Genomic DNA, 27132 nt, shown 5'->3' with positions numbered 1-27132 from the left:
TTGTTGATGCATTTAATAAACTTGCAGAGCAACTCCATGCATTTTTATTCAAAATAAAAATCTGTTCTCTTTTGTAGAGATTACTCTCAGGTAATACATGTAAGAGTGCAGTTTCCAAAATGTTAATTTTCTACAAGGAGAATTGTAAATATGTTCAATACTAGAGGAGACTGAAATGCAAAATGTTTTAGCAATATCTTTGCATTTTATCTAAAAAGTAGGAAAATGATGTAAATAGAAACATTAGATGTTATAGAAAGCAAAAGAACGCACATCCAAGACAGACCCGCAATCACAATACTAAATATTTGGAAATCTAGTTGATTCTTAAGTAATTTATAATCTGTAAGAGGTTGGTGGTGGTGTCATAGCCAGTTTAATGGGAGAGGTGAACAGGTTTAAAAAAATCCAAATTGTTGTTCTAAGTCATAAAGATAGAAGATGCAAGATTTTTTTCCCAGAAGACCTTTTTATAACCTGATACTTTCCAGATTTAATAGTTGACAACAATTGAAATTGTGAAATTCCAGTGTTTGCAAATTGTAGTGCATGAAATAGGAAAACTATTCTATTTTTTTCCACATACAATCAAAAGGCACCAGAAGTACAAAAGTTGTAAAGACCCTTTAAGCGCTCTCATAAAGAAGCCTGCATCCTTTAGGTAGAATATACACAGAATTATTGAATGCTATAGATTGTCTTATAGCAAAATTTTGATACAATATAAATAGAGTAAAAAGAATGGTCTTTCATTACACTCAAGGTGAGGTTTTTTGGTTGTTTTAGTGTTCTATCAAATTGTCAGGATTTTCATCTTCAAATGGGAAGAGTAGAAAGAAGGATTCAGATGTTACATTTTCCCCCTTTGGCCTTCATTTTTAATATTATAGTATGTGAAGTATAAACCACAGTTTTGAGTGAACATGTGCAGATCAAATTGCATTCTCGCACAATAAAAGATAAATGAGATTAAAAAAAAAAATAGCCATACGTATGCAGCCTTGTTTAGTTATTTCCAGGCTGAAGCTGCTGATAACATTCTACATAGCAATCATTATTAATAGTATAATAACCGAAGTTCACATAGCAGTAAAATGAATTACCATATGAATAAAACAGTGACAAATTCTAATTCATTAGAAAAGGCCAGTTTTTCCCTTTAGAAAAACTCTGATCACAAATTTCTTAAAGTATGTTGATTAAATATCAAAATTACTCTAATTATATTCCAACTTGAATGGTGTTATTTGAAGAGAAACAATAAGAATAGGTCAAAAAGATAAGCATAAAATAAGGTAGCTAAATAGTTCAGTATACAGAACAGTATGGAAATTATGGCTATTAAATTCAGGTACATTCCTTTGGTGGGATTCATTTGGCTATGCCTTTCTTATTCTGTCACAGAGATGATACCATTACTAATATTTCTCTAAAAGTATGTATTCCCTAAAGGTGTATTGGATAGTAATATCATTATCAGTCATGGCCGTACACTTAGTAAGCTATATATTAATTGGTAGGAATGTAAATATCCCCCTTTATAAAACATAAATTTTCAAATTAATCAAGTTGATTATTTAAATGTGAAATAATTTTTTATGGTGGGGGCTTTTTAAACCTCTGCAAAATAAAATAAAAAGGTTAAGACACAAAAAGTCAGAGCTCAAACTCTGTGTTCTGAAATTATTTTCTCAGCCAAATTATTGTAGAGGTTAACATCTCAAATTGGGATTCAAATAAATTCATTAATAAAATTGTATAATAATAAATTTGGTTAAATTGTTCAGTAATTTCAGTGTGTGTATGTTCAGATACCATGTGAAGACTAACTTTTGTAAGGTGTTGTCTGGGTTTTTTTGGTTTGTTATCTATACAAAAAGCATCCACAGTAATAAAGCCAGACTGACATACTAACAAGAAAATTATAGAACTAACTACCTTGTTTATGTTTTTATCTAGTCAGTTTTATGCATGTAATACAGGTAGTCTGATTTAATATCCATTCGAAATTATGATGCACTGAATGAGGGAGATTTAAGATGGATCTTTGTAATTGTGGTCATTGCAGCATTCCTTCGTGGTTGCCATTTGTGATCTCAATTACTGACTTCTATCAAGCAAAGTTAATGGGAAACCAGCAGGAGACAGCAAATGGCAATCACATAACTGTGGCACAATACAGTTGCATGGTATTCACCTAACAGTGGCACCTGGAATTGCTGGAACTCCTGTTAGATGGTCGTGTAATGTCACACCTTATGACTGGGTTGCTTAGTGATGAAGTTCCCAGTCCCAGTTATCATTGATAGCAAGGAATACCTGTATTCCTTGGAAGGAATACTAAGTAAGAAAATTCTAAAATATTCTAAAATTCCTGATACAAATCTTCTGAAAAGAATCTCTAAAATATTACTTAAATAAATAAATAAATAGAAGATAAAAGAGGAATTGATAAGAATTAGTTCTCTGAAATATTTTAATGTGTTCTGCCAAAGTATTTTAATTTAAGTAAAGTGAAAATTTGTCATATTTATAATATTGTTTTCTAAATACATTAATTTGACCCCTATTCTTTTACCTAAGAACTGCTAAAAAAGGAAAATACATAAAGTACATATAAATATACATTCATTCAGTGCATTCTACTGAAGTAGAAATACTTTTATAACATCAAAAGGCAAGAATACTACGGTATAAATCTAATATTTAAATATTCAAATCATTGATATGAAGTCCATAACACAAAGAATTCATAATATTGGTTCCAGTGAGAGTTTCTATTCCCAAATAATGACATTGAATATGAAAGCCAATCTTTTTTTACTTTTAGATCATTCCCACATAAATTTAGTCATTAACTAGGACAGATAGTTTGTTTAAAGTTTACATACATGAGATGCTTTACTTTGTATCAAACAATATTTACTGCGGGCTACATATTTGATACTAAGTTTTATGTAGTAGCTCTTATAATTACCAGTTTTCAAAAAAACAACTTTATTAATTTTTTCAGGAGATAAATCTCCCCCTAAACTTGAACCATCAGATGCATTACCTCTTCCTTCAAACTCGGAGACTAATTCAGAGCCACCAACCCTCAAACCAGTAGAACTCAATCCAGAGCAGAATAAATTTTACAAAAGAGTAAAATTTGACAATGAATTGTGTAGTACTTCCATTGAGAAAGAAATAAACGGACACACTCCAGAACATTTACTTGACAGTAATCTCAGTGAGTCGACTGTTTCTGCTGTAGCTGAGTCATCAACTGATGTAAACAGACGTACATCAATTCTCTTCTGCAAATCGAAAAGTGTAAGCCCCCCAAAGTCTGCAAAGAACACTGAAACCCAGCCAACTTCTCCACAGCTAGGGACCAAAACCTTTTTGTCTGTAGTCCTTCCAAGGTTGGAGACACTACTGCAGCCCAGGAAAAGATCAAGGAGTGCATGTGGAGATTCTGAGGTGGATGATGAGTCCCCTGTAAAGCGTCTGGATACAGGTAAACATTTGCTTTACCTACTTTTTGAAGGTAACCTAGATAACTATTAAATATATTAAATAATTTATATTGAATTAACAATATAAATACAGAATGTGATTTATTTGGTGTATCTTTTATCAGATTATTTTTTTTTATTAATGTCTAGCTCTACTTTTTGGTACAGTAGGTTGTTGGTCTGCTCTTGAAATCTGTGTTTCCTGACTTTATATAGTTCCCTTTGTTTCTAATGAATAGAAATTATTTTATTTAAAATTCAACTGCAAAATACATCCATGTCCATGTCACAATTTAATAATTATTTCTTTTTTGGGGGGAGGTGAATTCCATGACATGGTATTTGAAAATGTATATGTATGTATCTGTGTACATCTGTATATTTAGTTGTAGGTATAGATAATGTTTCCAAATGTGCTTTTGCAGGACTGTATTAAATAGATTTTGTATTTTCTGTGACTATGTTTTATGCAGTGTTTTAGCTTCTAATGAAAGCTAAAAAATAGGTGTCCTCTGTATTGATAACACTAATCTGAAATCTCTACAAATGAGTGGGTAGCAGACATCTTAATTACTATGTTTAATTTTAGCCTAGATAATTAAACCTATACTGTTCATAGCCCTAATGTGATAGAAATTCATGTATGACTAATTTTATCTCATTAAAGTCAGAATGTTTGGTTAAAAACGTGTTTATAATAGCAATAGCACTTAGAGTTATATACCGCTTCACAGTGCTTTTACAGCCCTCTCTAAACGGTTTACAGAGGCAGCATATTGCCCCCAATAAATGTGCTGTTTTCTAGATACTGTTAATCTACAAATGTGCTGTCTGCAAATTTATTTGACTTTTTATTCCTGAAAACAAATGACTTATATCATGGAAATCAGTTATTTTAGTATTCAGAGTCTACCAATCAATATAAAATGAATGCAAGAAGTCCGTGTTTCAATAAGTAGGATAAAATAGTTGATTATTGTTTTTATTTTTGGATGTAAACTTACATAAGTTCCTGTTTAGAAATTATGAATTCTACCTTTGAATTTGGATCTGTGAACCAAAATAGTAATGACAGGCTGAGTGTTCATCATCTATTGTTGCTTTTATACTGTATGCATTTTCAGATTGAATGTACTCTCTAAATCTGTGGACCTTACTTAAGGTTTTCTTTGAATAATTGTCTGAAAATGTACAAGCATAAGTTGTACATGCATGATAACATTGTAATGATTTAAAATGAAAGTTTATATATTTTCAGAATTTATGACAAATTTCATAACATAATTTCAGAGTAAGTTACAAGTCAGAATAAAATATAACAAACTGAAACACAGCATGTAACATTACAAAAACAATGTCAATCTTAGAAAGTATTAGTTTAAATCTAATTCAGGTAAAAGCTCTTGAAATAGAAAGGGTTTCAATTCTCTCCAAAAGTTAATAAAATGAGTAGAAGATTTTTTTTAAAAAAAGAGAACAATACCCAACAAATCTAAATGACTCTAGATTTATTTATTTTTTTATGGTAGAAACCATACATAGAGTTCCCTTAAATTATTTCACTGTCTTTCACAGAAGGGAAATAGAAAACAAAATATGTAAGATCTATTGTGGATTTATCATATTGAACTGAATTCAAAACTGTAAAGGTAAAATGATGCAAGTTTCTTAGAATTCCTGTTAAAATATTCCTACTTTAGGAATGAATCACTTTCTGCAGCTGTGGGGAGAAAAGAGCTTTTTTTCCCACCTTATTATATAACTAGGATACTAGAGGCTATGCTACACCACGGGTGTCAAATTTGTGTTGTCATGGCATCACATGATGTATCACGATGTTTTCCACTTTGCTAAACTAGGTGTGGGCGTGGCCAGCGCGTGACGGATCTGGCCCACGGGCCACAAGTTTGAGACTCCTGTGCTACACAAAAGGCTGTATTTTTCATCTTCTGTTTTGGGATTTTTGTTTTATTTTATTAATGTATTACACTTGTTAAAAGACTTAATGCAATTGATGGTTGGTGCCAGAAGTATTCCTGGGCTGTGTTGTGAGATTTGGGGTTTGTCTGCAATTTGGGGGTCTGGCTGTCCATGTACTGAATGTCTTGCAAGTGCCATAGAGGTTAAAAAAATATGATAACTTCATGGCACATGAGCATTATCTTGACCTAATATAATAGGATTTTAAAAAAACTGCTCAGGTAAGCTTTCAAAATATTTGAGCTTCTTACATATAGTTATAATTTTCATATTTCATGCAACTGCTTATTTAAATTGCTTTACTATTTTAGAAAGGCAAAAAATAACCACAACTTGCACTGCCTTCCTGAAAATACAAAAGCAGAATTGTACTTGGTGAACAATGCTTTTAAATTTGATGCTTCATACCTGCATGTATTGAACCATCAAAGAACTGTTCTATTCTGTTTCTGATAGTAACAGGCAGGGTGGATAAAAATCAATGATTTTTTTTAAAAAATCAAAAAAAACAGATTTTTTTTATTTAAATCGGATTTTTTTTATTTTTATCAAATTTATTTTAATAAAAAACTTTTGGGGTAAAAATCTATCGTAAGATAGTTTTCTATTTAAGATACATAAATAATTTAGTTTATTCAGCATGAAATGGAGCTTAGTTATGTAGCATGAGGCTGTATATTCTGCAACACTGGGACTATCGGTGAGTCAACAGTGGGTCAAAGGAGTAGCAGAGATGACAGTTGCTCTTTAAAAATTATGATTTAAATCGAGTTGATTTAAATCAAGCCTTTTTACTAGTGATTTAAATCATGATTTAAATTGTGATTTAAATCAACTCGATTTAAATCAAATCCACCCTGGTAACAGGCCACATACTTACTTCACAAGTAGGAGTGATGATCTTTCTCTGAAATAACATAGTGCTATGATGTATATTAAGTGAATTTTATTGCTTTATGATTTGAGTAACATGATTTTAATCCATTTTTTTACCTGCATTCTATAGAAGTTCTCAAGCGTGATCAGAGCAGCATACTGGATTTAAACCAGTATATGGTGGATTGAATCATGCTTTGATTCCATTGAATCAATAATATTTAAGACTGAAATACACTTCTAAATCGACTCTAATGTATTGTGTCTTTATGTAAGGATTTGGTTACTGGGAATGCATATTATAGTAAGCAATTTTGTTGTTTGGTATTATGGTTTTATGACAATTATGAGAAATGTTCCACTTAGGTGTAGAGGAAAAATATTATTTCTAACTGTTCTATTATTATTGCTATCATTACCAATATTTCTAGGTTAATTTATATTTGAAGTATATACTTGTACTATATAGTTGGGAGTAAAAGAAAGAGAATTTTATTTTACCTTAGAACTTGAGTTTTCTGATATATTTATAAAGTGCCTCCTAAAACTTGGTAGTCCTTGTTCACAGACCATTCATTCAATGATCAGAAAGGAAACTTGTGCCTGTTCTCAAAAGTCGTTGCTGTTACAGCCACACCCATCCCATGATTGCACTTCAGGCACTTCGGCCAGCATACATTTCATAACACCCATGCTATTGCTAGGAAATAAAAACCCAAAGCAGCTTTTCCCTGAGCTGGATAGCGCCAATGTACCTTAAGGCCAAATTGGCTGTATCTGGCTGGTTTGCAAAACCAGGGTGGCGGTACAGAAGCATTTTTTTCCCCCTCAGTGCAAACCCAGCCTCAGCCCTGCCCAGAAGCTCTTTACAAAGAAACATCCCTTTGTTCTACTCTGGTTCAGGGAGAGGCTGCTTTGTGCCTTTATTTCCCCCCTTCCTTTTTTTTTCCACAGTGCAAAGCCAGTCCCATAAGCCCAGGAGCATGGCATTTTGGTGCGTGTGGGCTCAGGGAGGACCTGCTTTACTTTTTTTTCTTTTTCCCCGGTGAAGCCGGCGCCATATGGCCCAACATCAGACTGGACATGTCTTGGCAACAGGATCAAGAAGACAGTGGCAAAAGTCAGCTGGGGTGGGGCGCAGGATGGCAAAGGACCAAAAAGGCATATAGGAGGAGAGATTGATGGGGTGAGTTGCAGCTTCCCTGTGTTCACAAGTGCATCAGCAGTTGACACCTAAAAAGTATGATCCGGGGATAGATAATATAAACAAATGTATACAGTTGAGTGTTCGGGAGCACTTCAATATAAAGCACTGGCCTCCTATGATTGGATAAATACTGAATGAGTGGTTCATGTGTTCTTGGGGGGGTGTTCCCTATATATTTCTCGATAAAGATGGAATACATTTACCTTCTAGACTTCCATTCTGCTTTGTGTTCAGGATCTTTGGAAACAGATTTGTGTTCAGCCTTATCAGTTTGCCTTTTTGTAAAATAAGCATTTTTGACTCAATACACTTTATGGCAGACATTTTAATAAACAATGCTTTCTAACAAGTTAATCCTCCAACTAACAAACTAACCCTCTAAAGCAATATTTAACAGTTGTAGTTAACATCTCTTGCAATGTTTTGTTCAATATTTTGAAAAACAACACATGTGTAGAAAACAGATACCTCTAAACAACAACAAAATATTCTTATGCCTTTGAAGTTCAGTAAGCTCACAAAACAAACAGGGAATGTAAAACATTTGAAAGGCAGTCTTGCAGAGCACATTGATATAAGCAAAATCCCTCTCCTTGAAGTGTTAAAATGATCATGTCCTCCAGAGAATTTTTTATTTCCTTTCAGATCTTTCCCTGCTTGCCTCCATAAGTGTGCGCATGTGCAGAGCCTTTGCTGATGGGTGCTGCTAATGTGTTTTCTCTGAATATAAATATTGGTACCTTTTCTGGTGCTTGAAAGATAGTTTTACTTTCCCATTCTCGTATAGCTAAATTAGCTCAACTAGTTTAGTAAACTGAATACATTTTTAAAAAAAGAATACAGGAAGACTGCTCAATTATAAAGTGACCCCATAATTGTTAAGTGGTATGTAGAAATGAATAAAGATTAAGTCCAGGGCTTATGATCTGCGTTCCAGCAAAAGGATTTCAAGGTTAATACCCAGTGTACTTAAACTCATATAAAGAAAATAAATTTAGTATAACTATTCTCATTTTTTTTAATCAAACAAGATTGTTAAATAAATACTTAGGTTGGATAATAACAGTGATTCCTGCTGTCTTGGGGGGGGGGGGAGAATATGATAAGGATATCTCTGGATTTCCAACATCTGTGCAATCTTTTTTATATAAAAAAAGTTCTACATCTTTGTGTTCCAATTGTCAGAACTCATTATTACTAAACATAGTGTTAGCAAATGATGTGCCTAATATAGAAAATGTCACCTTTCTTTTGTAAAAAAAAAAGTTACAAATAATGATAAAGGTGCACAAAGGGCATCTTACCTTCTCTTTGAACAATTGACAACATCAAGCCATAGTATTTTTTTAAAAAAATATCCTGCCTAAAATCATGCATTATCAAAGTACATTCCTATATATTTAAACTGCTTTATAGGTTCAATTTCTTATCTATATTAAAATACTTAATAAGTTCAATTTCTTATCTATTATTTACATACTTAGGAAGTTCTTTATCAACTATATGTTTTAAATAGAAGTTTAGAGGTAAATTAAGTAATTTTAGCTAAATTCAAGACAAATGTATTTTTCCTTTATATATGCTGAATGAATTAGTAGCTTCTAATAATCTTAAATGTGTTACCATACACCATATATGCTCAGGATAGTTTCTTAGGTTTTCATCACTAACATTTCTTTCTCTACTATTGTGGCATAAGGCGAATTACTAATATTGACTATTAAATATAGAAATAAGTGCACAAGTGTATCATTTGCATTTTGTTTTGGAAAAAGAAATCTGCCCTCCTCCAAAATCAGCCCATGATTTTTATTAAAATACTTTTAACATTTTCTCCTGATGCCAATTTCAATAATGAGCAGCAGATTCAAAAGAGACTGTTTCAGTCCATTGTATCTGTTTTTACTATTTTTATATTCTTTTAATAGCTTTATCATTTACTCACAGAACTCTTCTCTGTAGATAGGTTAAACATATAATAAAGAATAGTAAAATACATGGATAATTCGCATAGTTTTTGCTAATCTTGCTCTGAAAACTGCTGGGAGGAGGGCTTATTTATATCAAGCTCTTTTCCTTTCAGTGAGACTAAATGGCTTTTTCACTGTCTTCCAGGTTCTCATATTAACTAATATGCTGACTATTTATCTATTTGGATCCTAATTATTTTCTATTATCCTGAACACGGACTGGAATTCAATGTAATGATCATTTTGGAACGCAGAAAGACAATTACATTTCAAGTAATTATTTTGGATCATGTTGGAGACATCAGCCACATCCTTATAACAAAATCAGTATCTTGAACACTGTTGGAGGAACTCTTTGATATATATGAACCTATGCTCTTCATTCAGTATATTTTCCCATCTCCGTAAGTTATAAAATTGTATGTTGCAATCTATGTGACATAAATTGGCTGCAGGTTTACCAATCCCCAGAATTCTTATCTTAGATATTTTACTTGTGGGTTGATTGGTTAAGAATGTTCCTTTCCATTATCATTCCTTTGCAAACTAATTCAATCTTCCATCAGCCCAGGTTTAGACTTCACCAATAATGTAACAATTTTACACTTTATTCACTGCATAAGGTATGAATATCCACACAGCATGCAATAAAAACACTAATAGTTTGGTTTTTTAAAGAAAATAAAGCATGGTTTTATGCATATACATTTTTCATGCATATACACAAACTCTTAAGTTGTAAAAAATTAATTATAGAAATTTCTCACGTTTTATGATTTAGCTAATGTCTACATAAACTAACTTAATCCTGTGTGCTTCAGTTACCCAGAAAACAAGTAAAGTAGCTTTGTGCTATTTAAAGTAGATGGGCATAATTTTCCTAAATTCAGCATCTCATGTACGACTTTACAAATGTTAATAATTTTACCTTTATGTTTCCTATATTATTTATGCTTGCTTGTGTGGCTGTGCTTGCATTTTTTAAAAATTTATTTTGCTTTTTCATTTGTTTCAAGAGGGATCAGTAGAGAACACTACTCTGGTAATCACAAGTTGATTTAGTTATGTACATTTCAAAAGGCTTTGTTAGCATTGTTAAACCTTTTTCATCGTATTCTCATCCTCAATACAATTTAGTTAGGTAAAAAAAAAAACGATTTCATTCCGTATGTGTGTGTGTTTTGAATGTCAATAAAACAATAATTTGTTAAAATAAATACAATTATGCTATGATAAGGAAAATATTTATAATTGCTGTTACAATTACTTATTTCAACCTCCTGATTTCAAATGCACATGCATACATTGCCCCTTAAATGTTATATGCCTGAATGCTAATATAGTTATGTGGAACAGTAGTAATATAAAAAGAAATCTTTAATTAGCTTCCTGTGGGATGATATTGTGTAGGTAAAAATCTTATTCTTTAGAAGGAAGATTTTATGGGAATTTTTCACAGTGAATAATAATAATCTCAGTTAAATGTCATAGACTATTTTTTCTTAAAATCAAATTAACAGCTGATTTTGCTGTTACGAATGTTGTTTTATCTAGCTATACCAAAGAATGAAGTGTGAAAATATATATACACACCGACACATGCATACATACATGCAAAAATCATGAGATAAGCCCTTGAATCAAAGACTTATGGATTGGGACATATTTTAGGTAGATGTGACAGAACATCTGATAGGCAGAAATTGAATTTAGATGTGCAAGTCGATTGGTTTCCTGGCGGGCAGTCCTTGAAATTTTCCAAAATTGTTTGAAATGTCAGCAGTATACATTTTCTAGATTACTTTCCCTCTTCATTGTTTTAAGTCAATCTCTTAAATAGTTTGTCAGCTAATCCAAAATATGAATGGAACTATAGATAGACTATATCTGTTCCCAGCAATTGGTATATTTTATATTTTGCATTTATTTTGAAACTCAGCAGCTATATAAAATAATACATATTGTAGACTATACCATAGAGACATAGGGAATAAAATATTTTTTATGGATTTAGATTCATTTATCAAATTGGCTAAATAGGAAAAAAGCATGTAAATGCTTTAAAACACAATGTTTTATTGCTAGATATTCTTTCTAGGCTTCTGAGAAGGATACAGTCTTTCCACAGTTCCATCTTCTCTCTGTGTGTGTATTTGTACTGTGGTCAGAGTTATGTACCGTGTCTTGCATTAAGAAGTAATTGTAACAATAGGAATTATTTTTCCCATTTGCATGATGATTTAGGAATATAATTGTTGTTTCTGTAGTATCATATTTACTAAAATGCATGCACATGGTAACTGTTACTGATAATGGAAACAACTTTACCTTTATGCCATTGTATAGAGTGGGCATAGGTGTAGGTATAGATACTGGCATGAAATGTATGATGTTAATACTTCTGGAAACCTTTTAGGCAACAAGCAAAACATGTTTATTTTGCTATGAGAAAATGTCTACTTTTAATATAGAGAGGACAGTGTCTGCTGCCTGCTGTCATGCATTAATCTGTATTAAATACCGAGCCAAACTGTAATATCTTGCTAATAGTATTCTTGTATTGCTTCTTCCTCATATATGAGTCCATGTGTTTCTTTTGGCGTGCATATATTATATGGAAATTATAGGAGACAGGGTGGAAATCTGAATTTTATTCAGCAGGATCATGTACCCTTGGATTATTTTGTTGTATGGGTATCACATAGTAACATCCTTTTAAAATAGTTGTTTAACAATGAAATATTGGAAATATTTCATTTATGATACATACTTTGGTGCCTTGATTATTAGTCATAAAAATTCCTTCATTCTTTTTAGTACTTGCTCAGCGTATCAACATATCCATAATAACCCTGCAAATATTTTCTTACTATATTAGATTTGCCAGCCTCTTTTCTCAAATTTAAAATGGTCAAATCAGTTTAGGTTAAAGATGTTTGGATTCAATGAGTGTTGTTGTACTGTTTTGTATGAGATAGCGTGTGTATACAATAATAATGCTGGATGATGATGAAGATGATGATGGTGATGGTTTTAAATTTATGGAAATAAACACTCTGCTGACTGTTTTTGATCCAAACATGAGGTGAGAAGTGGAGAACAATGACTTCATTTTCTTCTGGCCAGTGGGGAAGAATAATCTATGGTGGTTTATACTGAATATTACCCACATGTTTACAGTTTGTGATTACATGTTTTCTAAAGTGGTAATTGAATGAAGGGTTTTAGTTGTGTGTTGTTTCCTCTAATGTGATTCTTCAACCGTTATTTCAAGAGCATACTGTTCAACATAACTTGCAATTATTATTTCCTTTGACTGATGTCCTTTTTGTCACCTGTGCCTATAGATCATCTAAAGTTTTTTTTTTATTTATTAACATTTTATCCTTTCTTTTCAAACACTACAGCTCTGTTAATAGAGACAGTAAAACATGCATATTAATGTATATTGAAATTAGTATGAAACTTCAGCATCCTTCCAAATTAGATGTATTTTTTTTTCTTTGTTAACGTGCCAGGCCTTTCAAACGGTTTTGGAGATGCTAATAAAGAGTCAGAAATAGCTGACACTCCAGGAAGAAAAGTTGAACCTCGTCGCCGTTGTGCATCAGAATCTAGCATATCTTCAAGCAACAGTCTGTTGTGTAATTCAAGGTAAAAATATGTTTGCTTAAATGAAAGGATGCTCAAAATACAGTGGAGGGATCAGCAGTATGGAACTTATAATACTCTAGATGGAATCCATCACACACACAGAGTGAGAGAGATTCAAAAGTTAAAATTAGTTAAAAGTTAAATTTAGAAAATTAAATACCTCTTAATGTTGCATAATGTTTATATACTAACAAACAGAAAGAAAGGAAAGAGAGCTTTGCAATTTTGTCTGAGATGGATTTTAGTCCTTAGTATAAAGCTCAGAATTTTTAGTTCTCAAAGCAAGCAACTTTTTTGCTAAGTTAGCTAGCTTTTCTTATCAGGGATTGTAGGCATAGTTTGAAATTTAAACACCTTTAAAAAGTGCTCTGTGTTATTTTGAATTTCTGAATTAGAATTGAAACAGTTCCTGTTTGCCCTTACAACTTGAGCTACCGAATAGTAGAATGGACATAGGCCTATTAGGATAGTTTTTGGATCTCTGAAGAAAATAATACTTTGGTGATTTCTAATACATTTTAAAATATGTGTAGTTTTAGCCTGCCAAAATGTGGGAAAGGTAAACCAGCGCTAATACGAAGGCACACCTTAGAAGACAGAAGTGAGTTGATATCATGCATTGAAAATGGAAACTTCGCAAAAGCAGCAAGAATTGCAGCTGGTAATTGACATATTTTCATATATATGTATGTGTGTATATATATTTATAAGTATTTATCTATCTCTATAGCTTCTAGTTTGCTTAGTAATCTAAAAGGCCTTGCCTCTACAGACCTGGGCATCTGGACTCACTGAAATGGATAGCTGTCCTTTTTTATATATACACCACTTAATGCCATGGTGTGTAAAAGAGTCTCTTCAATTTGCATGTGTTTTCTTAACCTCACTTATGCTTCCTTTTGACTGATAACCATGCATATAGTCCTTGATTTATGCTAGTCTCTTTGCAACCATTCAATGTCCATTTATGGCCTTTTGCAGCATTCCCAGTCATGTGACCACAGTCTGTGATGTTTTGCTGGAAATCAGTATTTACTTTTGGTTTCCAGCAAAAAACAGCCATTGCAGACAATGGCTTAATGACCATTTGATGATTGGTGCCAAAAAAAAAAAAAAAAAGGTTGTAAAATAGAGTATGGTCAGGTGATGATCCACTAAACCAGGGCTGTCAAGTTCCCAGCCAGTGGGTCGAAATTGTCACACGCCCACACCCATGCCCGGTTTAGTGAAGGGGGAAAAAAGTCCCGATACGTCACGTGACACCGCTGTGAGTTTGACTCCCCTGCACTAAACAAATGACGTGACTTATGACTTTAATTCTGGGCTCAATTATGGTCATAAACTCTCTTAAATCTTAAATATAACAAAATTATTTTCAACTTATCTTTTTGTAAACACACTCAATAGCTTTCATAAATGTCATTTCCTTCCTTTAAGATATGTTGTGATAAAGTTTTGCTAATATTACCACATTTTGCTCAGTTTCTTCATGGCTATTTGTCACTTATTTGACATATATTAGAAATCCTATTTGTTTTATTCAAATAAGAGAGAACAAAGATTTGGCATAAGCCAGAAAGGTCAGGAAGCTCTTATAAAGACCTAGTGTGTGGTGCCCGCTATTGGAGGTGAACAGTATCCCTGAAAAAAAATTAAGATTAGATCATCATTTGATGATATTTTTCCTTTTCTGCTCAGACATTTTGTAATAGTAGGACAAAGATTTGGATAGTAGTAGTCGGACAAAAATTTGGATTTACAGTCATGTATGTCAGTCAGGTAGAGGTAGCGCTGCTCCTCTGGTTTTTTGGTAGATTTTTTAAAAAAATATTTTTATAAATAATGCAAACATAATGCAAACATAAATAATACTCCTTACTCCCCCTATATTCCCCACAACAAATCTGTGAGGTGAGTTGGGCTGAGAGAGAGAATGACTGTCCCAAAGTCACCCAGCTGCCTTTCATGCCTAAGGCAGGACTAGAACTCAGGGTTTCCTGGTTTCTAGCCTCCTGCCTTAACGATTAGACCAAAGCAGCTTTAAAAATGCCATGTCCAAGTTTTAAGAGATTGGAGGGACCAATTATTTTACATGACTATTGACCACTCATCCTTTTTTTTTTTTTTTTTGAGGATTTTGGTGCTATTGAGATTGTGTGATAATTACTAAGGGCCTTGAATGAAGTACTGTACTTTTCGCTTCATAAGACATACTTCCCCCCCCCCTCCCCGAAAAAAAAAAAGTGGGTGGAAATGTCTGTGTGTTTTATGGAGCGAATATGGTGAATAACAGCCGAGCTGCAGCAACTCAGGATCCCTTTACAGTGCTGAACCCCGCCTCTTCTGTCTTTTTCATTGCCCGCCTCTTCTGTCTCTTTTCCGCAGTGCAGGAGTCAATAGGCAGAGCTGGCACATTAGAGGACACCTACCTATGGTCCTCTCAGGCTCCGGTTCAGAATATGTATTTTTTTTGTTTCCCTCTTCTAAACCTAGGTGCGTTTTATGGAGTGAAAAAACACAGTAGATTATTTGGATACTTTTCTCTCTGGATTCAGGCCTAGACATGGAATGAAAGTTTCATTGGTTTAATATGCCCTTCTATGTCCTGCATGTTCTTTCAGTGGCATTTGACCGTGGTATCTTTTGCAATCACCTGCAAGGAAGTTTGTGCTGTGTTGCTTCATCCTAAATGGACATTTTTGGTTGCTATTGATAAAGGAGGTGATGTTAAGCTCTAAGATATTTCACTGTGGGATGCTTCAGGTGGAGCCTATGGCCTGAAAGACTTTAGCCCAGCTTTAACAGGTGTCCCAGTTGTGGTCTTTTCTAGTTCAGGATGCTCTGGCAGTAGTAACTCGTGCTTTCCCATTTTGTGCTTGAATTACTGTAATATGTTTTACATAGAGGTACTCTCTTAAAGACAATTCAGAAATTTCATCTGGTCCAGAATACAATTGGTTCATAACCATTACAGCAGGGTAACAGCAGTTTTGTGAGATTTGCAATGGTTACTGTTGGCTTTCAAATCCTCTTTGGATTATTAGCCATAAAGCTCTATCTATTTTGGTGCCTTGTTAGTTTTGGGACTATGTTGCCTATAAATGGCCCCATCAATCCACATAGGCAGAGGGGGCAAATAAGAGTCTTTCATAAATCAAGATGAAAGGAGCTAGAAATTAAGCCTTCTCAATGGCAGACCTCTTTCATTTATACAGTTGATTCAGATTTCAGTGCTTATGGTTGTATATTAATTTTGTTTTATTGTGAACCATCTATAATTGTACTAGTCAACATAGAAATAGTTGTAAATAAATGATCTGTGCATGCTGCAATTTGGATCCAATTCAGTGAGTATTTTCATGCTCCACAGTACAGGTGGCAGATTTCTGTTAGCAAATAATCTTTCTGTGATTATTTTCTCTATTAAATATTACACTACAAGTAGTCCTTGACTTATGATCACTCCCTTAATGATAGTCAGTTACAATGGTGCTGAAAAAGTGACTAACAGTCTATCCTCAAAGTTATAACCATTGCACCATGGTCACATCACAGTTCATTCATTTTGGCAACCTGCTTGCATTTAAAACAGCAGCAGCATCTTACAGTCATACAATCCCGATTTGTGCCCCTTCTCAGCTGGCTTCTGACATGTAAAGTCAATGAGAGAAGCCAGATGGCTCAAATTCACTCCACCACTGCAGCGATTCACTGAAGCGATTCAGGTAAAAATGGTTGTAAAATCAAGTCCAGTCATCTGATAACTCACTTAACAACCGCTTTACTCGGCAGACATAATTCCTGTTCCAATTGTCATAAGTTAAGGACTACTTACAAAGATTTGGTTTAAGACAACTTCTAAATCAAACTGATTTTTAATCATACTAGACAGCAATAACAATAGCATTTAGGCTTATATTTCACCTCATAGTACTTCATAGCACTCTCTGGGCAGTTTACAATGTAGAAGAGTTATTTGCATATTGCCCCCAACAATCTGGGTCTTCATTTTATTAACCTTGGAAGAATGGGAGGCTGAGTCAATCTTGAGCCCCATCAGAATCTAACTCCAGACTGTGGGCAGAGTTTTCCTGTAATACTGCACCTAAGATCTAAGATCCACCAGATCTTAGTTCATATAGGACAAGAAAAGAGGTTGCTTAAAGTTGTTTCTTAGTTTCTTCATCCTTTTATTCTCAAAAAAAGCATCCTGAATTTGTCTTTCTATCATCTTAACCATACACATCACAATGAATTCTTTTCTAAAATAACTTTCTTCATTTTAGAAGTTGGACACAATAACATGTGGATTTCAACGGATGCTTCCAATTCTGTCCTTGAACCTCTAAAAGTTGTGTGGGCCAAATGTAGTGGCTATCCTTCCTATCCAGCACTGGTAAGTTAGCACTCCCATCAACAAAACTTTTTGGGAAAACCCAATTTATAGAGTAAGGATCTATTTATACTGTATAGAAATGAACTTTCATTAGGGATAAAAACAAGTATCCTGTTACTCACATCTAAAATTTAGTATGTAATTTCTTAATTCCTAATGTGATAAATAACTTGTTTTTTGAAGTTGTCAGGATGTAGCTCTATCTGCCATGTAGATTCAGTTATACAAACTTTTAAAAATATGTATTTTGTATATCATAAAAAATAAGCCAACTTGCACTCATAGACAGAAGTATAAGTGCTTAATGAAATAACAAGTTTGTATCTGATTGCTCAGACAAACCTAAGTTTAAAAAAAACTTTCTGAATCTATTTGGAATACATTGCATAGCTAAACAAAATTCTTTAGATATGGATGTGTGTATATATACATTCACATACATCTGCATTTCACATCTTGTTACTAAATGAGAGCAACATTCTACAAAGTAATGCAATTGGTTATATGATAATTTGTTCACATGCCATTTTTTAAGAACCTCAGTAAATTGAATCTTAGGATTATATATAACTTCATGTTCAAAGGCAAAATACATGTAGCATTTTCTGCAACTCTATTAATATATTTTCCCAGAAGAAGGCAGTTATTAACACCCTGTAAATGTCACAGCTGGAAAGTTCCAGATAGCAGCACATTTTTGTCTTTGAATCCCAAACTCCACACACCTGTAATGTATTTAGGTTTATGTCTACTGGGCTAAATATTAAGTCTGTACAGAATTAATTTACATCCAGTATGTAAATCTTTGTCAGACAATCCCTTTACGAAAGCAGACTTCAATCAGGTCTCTTGACTTCCAGTGGAACATTTGAAAGTGCTTGAGGAAGAGCTATGAGGAGGAAGGAATGGAAAGAGTGTGGGAATTAGGTTCTGAGTTAGAATATATCAGGAGAGAGATGTTGGTATACTCAGTTCTAGATTTCACATTCATAAGTTCATAGTAATATTAATATTTACATATTTTTGAAGAAGCTTTAAAATATCGCTAGTTATTTAGTATTGTTTGCCTCTCCATTTTATAGATAATTGATCCTAAAATGCCTCGTGTTGCTGGTCATCACAATGGTGTTACAATACCAGTGCCACCCCTTGATGTATTGAAAATTGGTGAACAAATGCAGACCAAATCAGATGAAAAACTTTTTTTGGTTTTATTTTTTGATAATAAAAGAAGTTGGTAAGTAATTCTTCCCTCACCTTAAAATATTTTTTTTCTTTGTAAGACAAATAGATACTTATTGGAAATATTCTTTGATAGGAAATGATTGCTCCAAATTTTGTATTAGAGGAGCAGAGTGTTGTGAAAGTAAACAGTGTTTTTTAAGTATAAGTAGTCTGTGTAAGGACTTCCGCCTTTAGCAACCATCTGCAGTTATGACTTGGATGAAAAAGTAGTTTTGTAACCAGTCCTTGCCTTTACAGCTTTCACAGATCTGCAAAGCAAAGGACAGCTGAAGGAATATTATAAAATTGAGATATTTCATTTAATTTTTCTTTTTATATAATAATTTGTATTAAAGTGTAAAGCTTGTAAGGTCGTCCTTGACTTATAATCATTTGTTTAGTGGCCATTTGAAGTTACAACAGCAGCATAAGTCACTGTAAAACAACAGCATAAGTTATTGAAAAAAGTGACTTATGACCATTTTTCACGCTGACGACCATTGCATATCCCCATGGTCATGTGATCAAAACCCAGATGCTTGGCAACTGGTTTATAATTATGATGGTTTAGTTTAGTTTAGTTTAGTTTATTGTCATTGCACATGATACAACGAAATTAAATGCCGTCTTCAGTGTACATAAAAATAAAAACACAAACATACATCCTTTACATTCTGTATAATTGAAATTGAATACCCGATATTGCACTATACCATAGAATTCAGTATGGTTATTGCCCTGGGATAGAAGCTGTTTTTCAGCCTATTTGTCCTTGTTTTTATTATCCTGTACCGTCTGACAGGTGGTAATAGTTCCAAAAAAGGATGCCCAGGATGAGAAACATCTTTGAGAATGTTTTGAACTTTCTTAATAGTTGTAGTGTCCTGAGGTCATATGATCATCTTTTGCCACCTTTTGACAGGCAGAGTCAATGGGGAAACCAGATTCACTTAACAACCATGTCACTACCTTAAGAACTGCAGTGATTTAATGGGGCAAAACTGAGTAACTTTCGCTTAGCAACAGAAATCTTGGGCTCAGTTGTGTTTGTAAGTCGAAGACTACCTGTACAAGTTTACAAAGTAATACAAACAGAAGTACAGAGAAAAATAAATATGTGTTTGTGTCTGTATGCTTGTGTGTAAGATTACTTTCCTCTCCCTCCAGACAAGTTCAAACATATGTAATTGATCACCCCTGTGTGATATTTATTTCACTTCACTTTGCTGTAGCTCCTGCTGTCTAGAATGTGACTTCCCCTCCTCCCAATGTGAAGTTAGCCTTATCCCCGTTTGCGTTTCAGGAGTTTTTGAAAATGTGTTTTTTCCAGCAGTCTTGGGGATCCCATGGGAAGCCTTTCGGATGATTATTTTGTGTTTTGATGTTCTTTTTATTTATTTTTTAAGTTTTCAACAGTTGTGATATTGCAATATTGTTTTAATTGTATCCTGCCCAGAGACACTTTCAGTGGGATGGGGGAATCATTTAAATTTGTTAAACTAATGAATAATCCATAAATAACATGAAATATGATTCCCATATTTCTTCTAAAAGTTGTCACTAAATCATAATCTAATTTGATTGGATTGTCGGATTTTTTTTTTTCAAATTTAAAATGAAACAAAGTTTAAATTAAACCTTGCTCTTGTCTTGGCCCCATCACATTTGGAACTGTAGCAAAGACGTAAGTGCTTCACCAGCCTCCAAAAAGTATACACTGTTAGTTAAGATAGAAATTTTAAAAAAGTATTATTGGAGAAGCATTCAGTATTTTTTTATTATTATTTATTATTTTTTATTCCAAAGTCATTTTTAATTCTTTTCTTTAATTTGTTTACAGGCAATGGCTTCCAAAATCCAAAATGATTCCACTTGGGATCGACGAAACAATAGATAAATTAAAAATGATGGAAGGTCGAAACTCAAGTATTCGTAAAGCTGTAAGAGTTGCTTTTGATCGTGCTATGAACCATTTAAGTAGAGTTCATGGAGAGCCAGTCAGTGACTTCAGTGATATTGACTAACATAGGTTGTCACCAAGATATAAACAACCTTGTGTAGAGAACTACAAATTAACCTCTTTGTCTACAAGAATGTATTGAAGATACAGCTCAGTAATCATTGATCCAGTGGCAGAATTCTGCAGACTAAACTGGTTGAGCAGCTTCTCTAAATCACCATTGCCATATTGATTTAAAGTTTTATCATTATGTTGCTGTTTCAAGCATTTCCATTAAAATATATCTTGTTCATAGTGTTTATAAAATGTATATATATGTATAGTCAGCTCTTAACTTATTCTGATTTTAGATGTAGCTTTTTAAAATTTTCTTTCTTTTGTTTGGGAAAAAGATAGATTGTCGCTTCCATTTCTTTTCACATAAAAAGAAATACATAGGCACCACTATCCAGCATTAGGTGCTAAGGGACTTTTTAAGGAAATAACATCAGATTGGTTTAGTAGATCATATATTATGATGCGGTGCTGCTTATGTAACTTTTTTGTGATCCATAGTTTTTAACAAGGCCTCTGAATGTTTGACTTCGCAAAAAAAATCATTACTCTTTGCACAAAGTACCACATACCTAAACTGTAAATTTATGTCAACAAATAAATATTTTAAATAAGGAATTACATTATTTTGGAGGGTACTTTGTGAGAAATATAACGGGAATAAAATTATGCTATATACATCAGTTGAAAAAAATCTCTGAAAACACTCCACTGTTGCCCAAGATACCATTTTAGACATTTTTTGTGATTATACAACACTGGCTTAAAGCTTGTTAAGTGTATTATTTCTCACAAACCCATATCTCATCTATCTCCCCTGAATTTTATGTGCCTCCCTGTGTTATATTTATTGTAGAAAATGTATTACTTTGCTTTATAAAGAGAAATAAATAAGAAAAGTATATTGATATACATTTTTATACAGGCACATAAGACAATTTGCTTTGAGAGAAAAAGTTGTCTTGAAAATGGTTGTATAAAATAACTTGATGGGTTGTGTGTAATTTGACTTTTTTTGTAACTTGTAATCTTTGCTTCAGTGAGGGGATTTATGTAACTTTTAATTTTAGAACACTTTGGTAGCAATAGAAAATTTGGATACATTTTTGTATGGTACATGTGATGTATATAGAATTAGTACTTTATTTTTATTTCAAAGAGGTAAAGCATTACATTTAGGGAAGGAAGTGGTAGGGTGGGTTTCCATTAATATCTTTTATATTAAAAAATAAAGTCAACTATTGATTGTTGTAGCTACTTTCTTTCTATGTTCACTGGGATACTGAATTTGTAACAATGAAAATAGCAAGTATGTTTTCAATGTGATTTATAATGACTACGTTATTTATAAGTGCACTGCGTTGAACTCTTCGTTGATAATTTAAATACTGTACCAAGGTATATAATATGCAACACCAAATAATGCATATGAATGCACGGAATATTTATGCCCAGCTTTTTTTTCTTAAATAATGGGTTAGCAAATATGGTAAAGCCAATACTTTTAAAATCTTTTAAAACCGTTTCATTGGGTATTCTTCATTGTAAAACCTGCTTGAATCTTTATTTTAAAGCTACAGCCAATTTTGGAATAGTTTCTAATGTTTTTATTCCCTATGGTTTGTAATACCCCCTTCCCTTAGAGCTTGAAATAAAATTCCTTTCTCAAATTATACTTTTGTCATGCATTTGGCCCCTTAAAATGTTTTCCAAATATCCAGAATTGTTGAATTTCCATTGAATCCTAGTCCTCATGATGGAAATTCCTCCAGCTTTTTTCTTAAGAGTTCATTTTAGCATAAGGATCTGAATAAAGAATGTATACATTCACGAACTCTAGGCAATATTTCATAATATTTCAAACATATAGTTGCTGCAACCCAAGTTTTATATGTACATGTAATCTAATACTCAAGTGAATGTAATTGCTACAAGAACTCTTGGATTTATTTGAAGTTTTCTTTGATAACAAGAATTCAAAACTTCAGCTATAAATGAGTAGAAATATTAAGAAATAGCTATATAAAAGGTGCAGAGGATGGGTTCTAGCACAAGTCCAAAAGCTCAGAAGACTAAACTTCTGGTCCCGGTGACTGACCCTGATTAGATCCTGCTAAATGCAGAATTGAGCTAGGCTAGAAATTATATTTTATGTTTTTGGTTTTTTTTTTTTTGGTTTTTTTACTAATGCACATTTTGAGTTTATATACAACTCCTACTTCACTCTTGCTAGAATTCTTACTAGTCATACTAAATAAACCCATATTAGTATAAGTTTATACAGTAAGGATGAGTGTAGGTCTACATCAATTTAGACATATCTTTTTTTTTAACAGTTTGTTTATACGTTTTCTCTTTACATAAGTGCTTTGTGAAGAATGTATTGTCTGGATCAATTATTTTACATACTAGTACTTTTCCTGCTCCTAATTACTACCTCTACTATCCAACCATTATCCAAAAAGTCCCATATTTGAAAATATTCTGTATCGTCTTTTTCTTTTATCTTTAATGTCAGTCTATCCATTTCTGCACAGTCTAATATTTTTTTAATTACATCTTCTTTAGGTGTTTCTTCATTTTTCCAGTGCTGTGCAAATACAATTCCTGCTGCTTTCAAAACATATAATATTAAGTACATATTCCCTTTATCATACTTTTCTGGTACTATACCTAACAAAAATATTTCTGGTTTATAATCTATATGCTGCTTTAACATAATTTCTAACCATGTATGTATTTTTTTCCAAAATTCTTTTGCTTTTGCACATGCCCAGACATTAGACATATCTTTCATAAATACTTCAAAACCTGTTTAATTTATTGCCACTGTGTCGCTTAGAATGCCTAAACCCTTTGGCAGAAGAATGATTTTTGTTAAGATGCTAGGATTTTGTTCAAGGTAAGTTTTTTTTTTTTTTTTTTTAAAGAGATGCTGGTCACAATTATAATAAAAGCTGATTTTCCTCTTTAACCCATTACAGAATGAATGCAAAAAAGGCATTGTCTTACCTATATGATGACATTTTAATGAGAATTTGAAGTAGAAAGGAGATTGCACTTTTGTCATGCACTGGAAACGTTTTATTTTCTTCCGCAGCTACCTGTATGTCATCCAGATCTGTTCTAGTATTTTAGACTACAGCGACTGAGTTTGTGCATATTGGAACTGACTAATCGATCATACAAATAGTTTAGATAATGAACTGATGAGTTATGATTATGGTTTACGGAATTTTGTCAGGTTGGTTTCCCTTCAATTGCCATGATGGGTAAACACTTGCTATTTTTGGGGGTACAGGTACCTTGAGCCAGGTACTCTGTTTTCCTGAAAATAAGACATCCCCTGACAATAAGCCCAATCGGGCTTTTGAGCGCATGTACTAAAATAAGCCTCCCCTAGAAAATAAACCCTTCCCGAAAATATTTAAACACAGAGCTGGAAATCGGGTAAGACGGCAAGAGGAGCCCCATCTTGCTCCACACGCCCCAAAATAATAAGACCTCCCCAAAAATAAGGCCAAGCACTTATTTCGGGGTTCAAAAAAATATAAGACGGACTTATTTTTGGGGAAACACGGTTCAGGGAGTTGATAAGTCTAGCTTCTTATTGGCACAGGTTTAGCACTACGATGACCAGTTACAGGAACTAGGTGTTCCTAGTCAAATAAAAACAGGGTTACCTAGGGGTGACATGATAGCAGTCTTCCAATATTTCTCTGTCACAGAGAAGAGAAGGTTGACCTGTTCTCCAAAGCATTTGGGAACAAGACAAGAAGGAATGGTAGGAAGATCATTAAAGAGAGATCTTTAATTGAATTTAATTTTTGTAAATAATGCATGAATTATTGTCACAAGAAAAACACCACAATTAGCTGTTGAGTGAAATAATTTTGTATGTTTTTAATGTAATAAAAGTTTAATAAAGTGTTTAAAAAAAGAGAGATCCAACATAGAACTAAGGAGAAATGTCCTCACTGAGATCAATTGATCAGGAGAAAGACTTGTCTCCAGAAATTGGGGAGTACAGCACTCCCATCACTGGAGGTTTTCAAGAAGAGATTGAACAGCCATTTGTCTGGAATGGAATAGGATTTCCTAGAGAGTTGGATTAGAAAACCTCCAAGTTCCCTTAAAACCCTGTTATTTTATGTTCTACTCAAGAATTACTCTAAAACTATGTTCAAATGCAATCAGCAGCAGCTGACAAGTGTGGGAATAATTATGGTATGAACCAGAAGAGGGAGCTCTTGCTTCGCCATGCAGCTAATCTCAATGTATTAGCACTGTTGGTTAGCATCTGTTCAATTTGATTCAGGTCTCTGAGCTGTCAATCAAAGCAAAATAGTCCTGAAAGCAGTGCTAGAAGTTGAGAGGTGGGGATATGCCTGAACTGGTTTGAGTTAGCTGATCTCACTGCTTAGATTTTGCTTGGTTGCACCACCAGTAACAGAATAGTTCATGGACTATCAGATCGTTATCTAAATTAAGACCTGTGTATAATTGGGACAATTAGCAATTGTTGGAGATCAAATGAAGCTGATGGCATGAGGACACAACAGAAAAAAATATATATTGTGTGTGAAAAGACACACACCTATTCTGCGGGAGTCCTAAGCAAGCTGAATGAAAGTAACTTATATTCTCAGGCTCATGTTAAACAATAGCAACGTAGACAATCAAATGGTAACATTGCATTGCTATATTATCTTGAAATGTGGGTTCCAATTGGACTGTGCGCTTAACTGATGTTTTTTTAAAAAATAAACCGATGTTCCAGTTTGATAGAAATGTTCAGTCTGCTAGATTAAAGTATTTACTCTTTTAGAAGATTAATTGACCAGATGCATGCTGTTACTAGAGCCAGTTTGGTATAGTAGTGGGGCATCAGGCTAAAAATCAAGAGACTAAATTCTAGTTCAGCCTTGGGCACAAAGCCATCTGGGTGACCCTGAGCAAGAAACTCAGCCCTGGAAAGAAAGCAGTGCCAAACAACTTTTGAAAATATTGCCAAAACAACTGCAGGGACTTGTCCAAGTAGTCTCTGAGAATTGGACATGATTGAATGGAAGAAAAAAAAATGCTGTTACTGTAAAACAATTGGACCATTTTTTTTTAGAATGCTCATGAGCAAATAAATAAAACTAAGCATTGAAGGCTTATATTTTCATACATATTTCAATCCTAAAGGTTTTCATTTAACCAAGTTGTAAATGCCACAATACTGAACTGAGAAAGGTAAAGACAAATTATATTTGACTTAATTTAATACAGAGTAATGAAACACAAATTTAATTGCTGCCCAGATAAGTCAATAATTTTAAAAAATCAACATTTAACCACGAATGTTAAAAAAAATTCTGAGTGCTGAGTTCAAGGCAGTTTGAATGTCTTCAGCTCTGGTATCTTGGATTTCTCAAATTTTTCATGACTTCCACGTAAATTTCAGTCATCCGTGTCATGGGCACTCCACGGCATACCCTCTCACATTTCAAGGAAACTATGGCTTTCCTAATAAAATAATCATCAGTGTGAAGGCCTGCAATGAGCCTGGTGGCACGGCAGACTAAAGCACTGTTATTAACAGTTATTAACATCAGCTGCCTGCAATTACTGCAAGTTCAAATCTCACCAGGTTCAAGGTTGACTCAGCCTTCCATCTTTTCTAAGGTAGGTAAAATGAGGACCCAGATTGTGGGGGCAATAAGTTGACTTTGTATAAAAATATACAAAAGTATGAAGGCTATTGCTTTAATGCATTGTAAACCGCCCTGAGTCTCCGGAGAAGGGCGGCATATAAATCAATTTTTTTTAAAAAAAAAAAAACTGTTCACAAGCAGAAATGTCTCCCTGTCGATATTCTGCAGGAGTTGTTTCTCTTCTTGTCCACCAGGTGGCATAAACTATTTTGCCCACAAAGATTTCCTGTCTATATTGTTGACTAAAGTAAGAGAGTAAATTTAGAATAAAATTGTGTATAATTTATTGCGGATGCAGTATCACAGTGCATCTCCAAAATGTAAAAGGAAAAAAAAACAGCAAATAATTAATCCCCATTCCTAGTTGCCCCAAATTGATTGGTTGATTCATAGATTGATAAAAATGTTAATATTCTCTCCTAGTCCTAATAACTAAGAACAGCACCCATAAGCAATCTCCTAATATTGATAGAGTCTCTCTCTCTCTCTCTCTCTCTCTCTCTCTCTCTCTCTCTCTCTCTCTCTCTCTCTCTCTCACACACACACACACACACACACACACACACACACACACACACACACACCTAAAACACTCATACATCACCTTTACCT

At 33.5% G+C, this 27132-nt stretch overlaps 1 protein-coding gene across 6 annotated transcripts in view; it reads left to right on the top strand.

The window, feature by feature from the left end:
- BRD1 (bromodomain containing 1) overlaps positions 1-22494 on the top strand; it is a 43524-nt gene extending 21030 nt beyond the window's left edge. Inside the window, exons 8-13 of one of the 6 annotated variants that reach the window (XM_070948016.1) lie at positions 3398-3502; positions 13052-13187; positions 13721-13848; positions 17474-17583; positions 18666-18820; positions 20648-22494. In XM_070948016.1, coding sequence (XP_070804117.1) covers positions 3398-3502; positions 13052-13187; positions 13721-13848; positions 17474-17583; positions 18666-18820; positions 20648-20831 — 818 coding nt within the window. In that variant the 3' untranslated portion in view covers positions 20832-22494. Of the gene's footprint in view, positions 1-3013; positions 3533-7407; positions 7543-9678; positions 9898-13051; positions 13188-13720; positions 13849-17473; positions 17584-18665; positions 18821-20647 lie in introns of those variants that run through there. The other 5 variants (XM_070948015.1, XM_070948014.1, XM_070948018.1 and 2 more) reach the window with 5 other exon arrangements.
- The last annotated feature ends 4638 nt before the right edge of the window (positions 22495-27132 follow it).

The sequence above is a fragment of the Pituophis catenifer genome, unplaced genomic scaffold (genome assembly GCF_029215685.1).
Source record: "Pituophis catenifer annectens isolate HBS135680 unplaced genomic scaffold, rPitCat1.0.hap2 SCAF_7, whole genome shotgun sequence".
Lineage (NCBI taxonomy): Eukaryota > Metazoa > Chordata > Lepidosauria > Squamata > Colubridae > Pituophis > Pituophis catenifer.
This window is presented reverse-complemented; position numbering and strand designations above follow the sequence as displayed.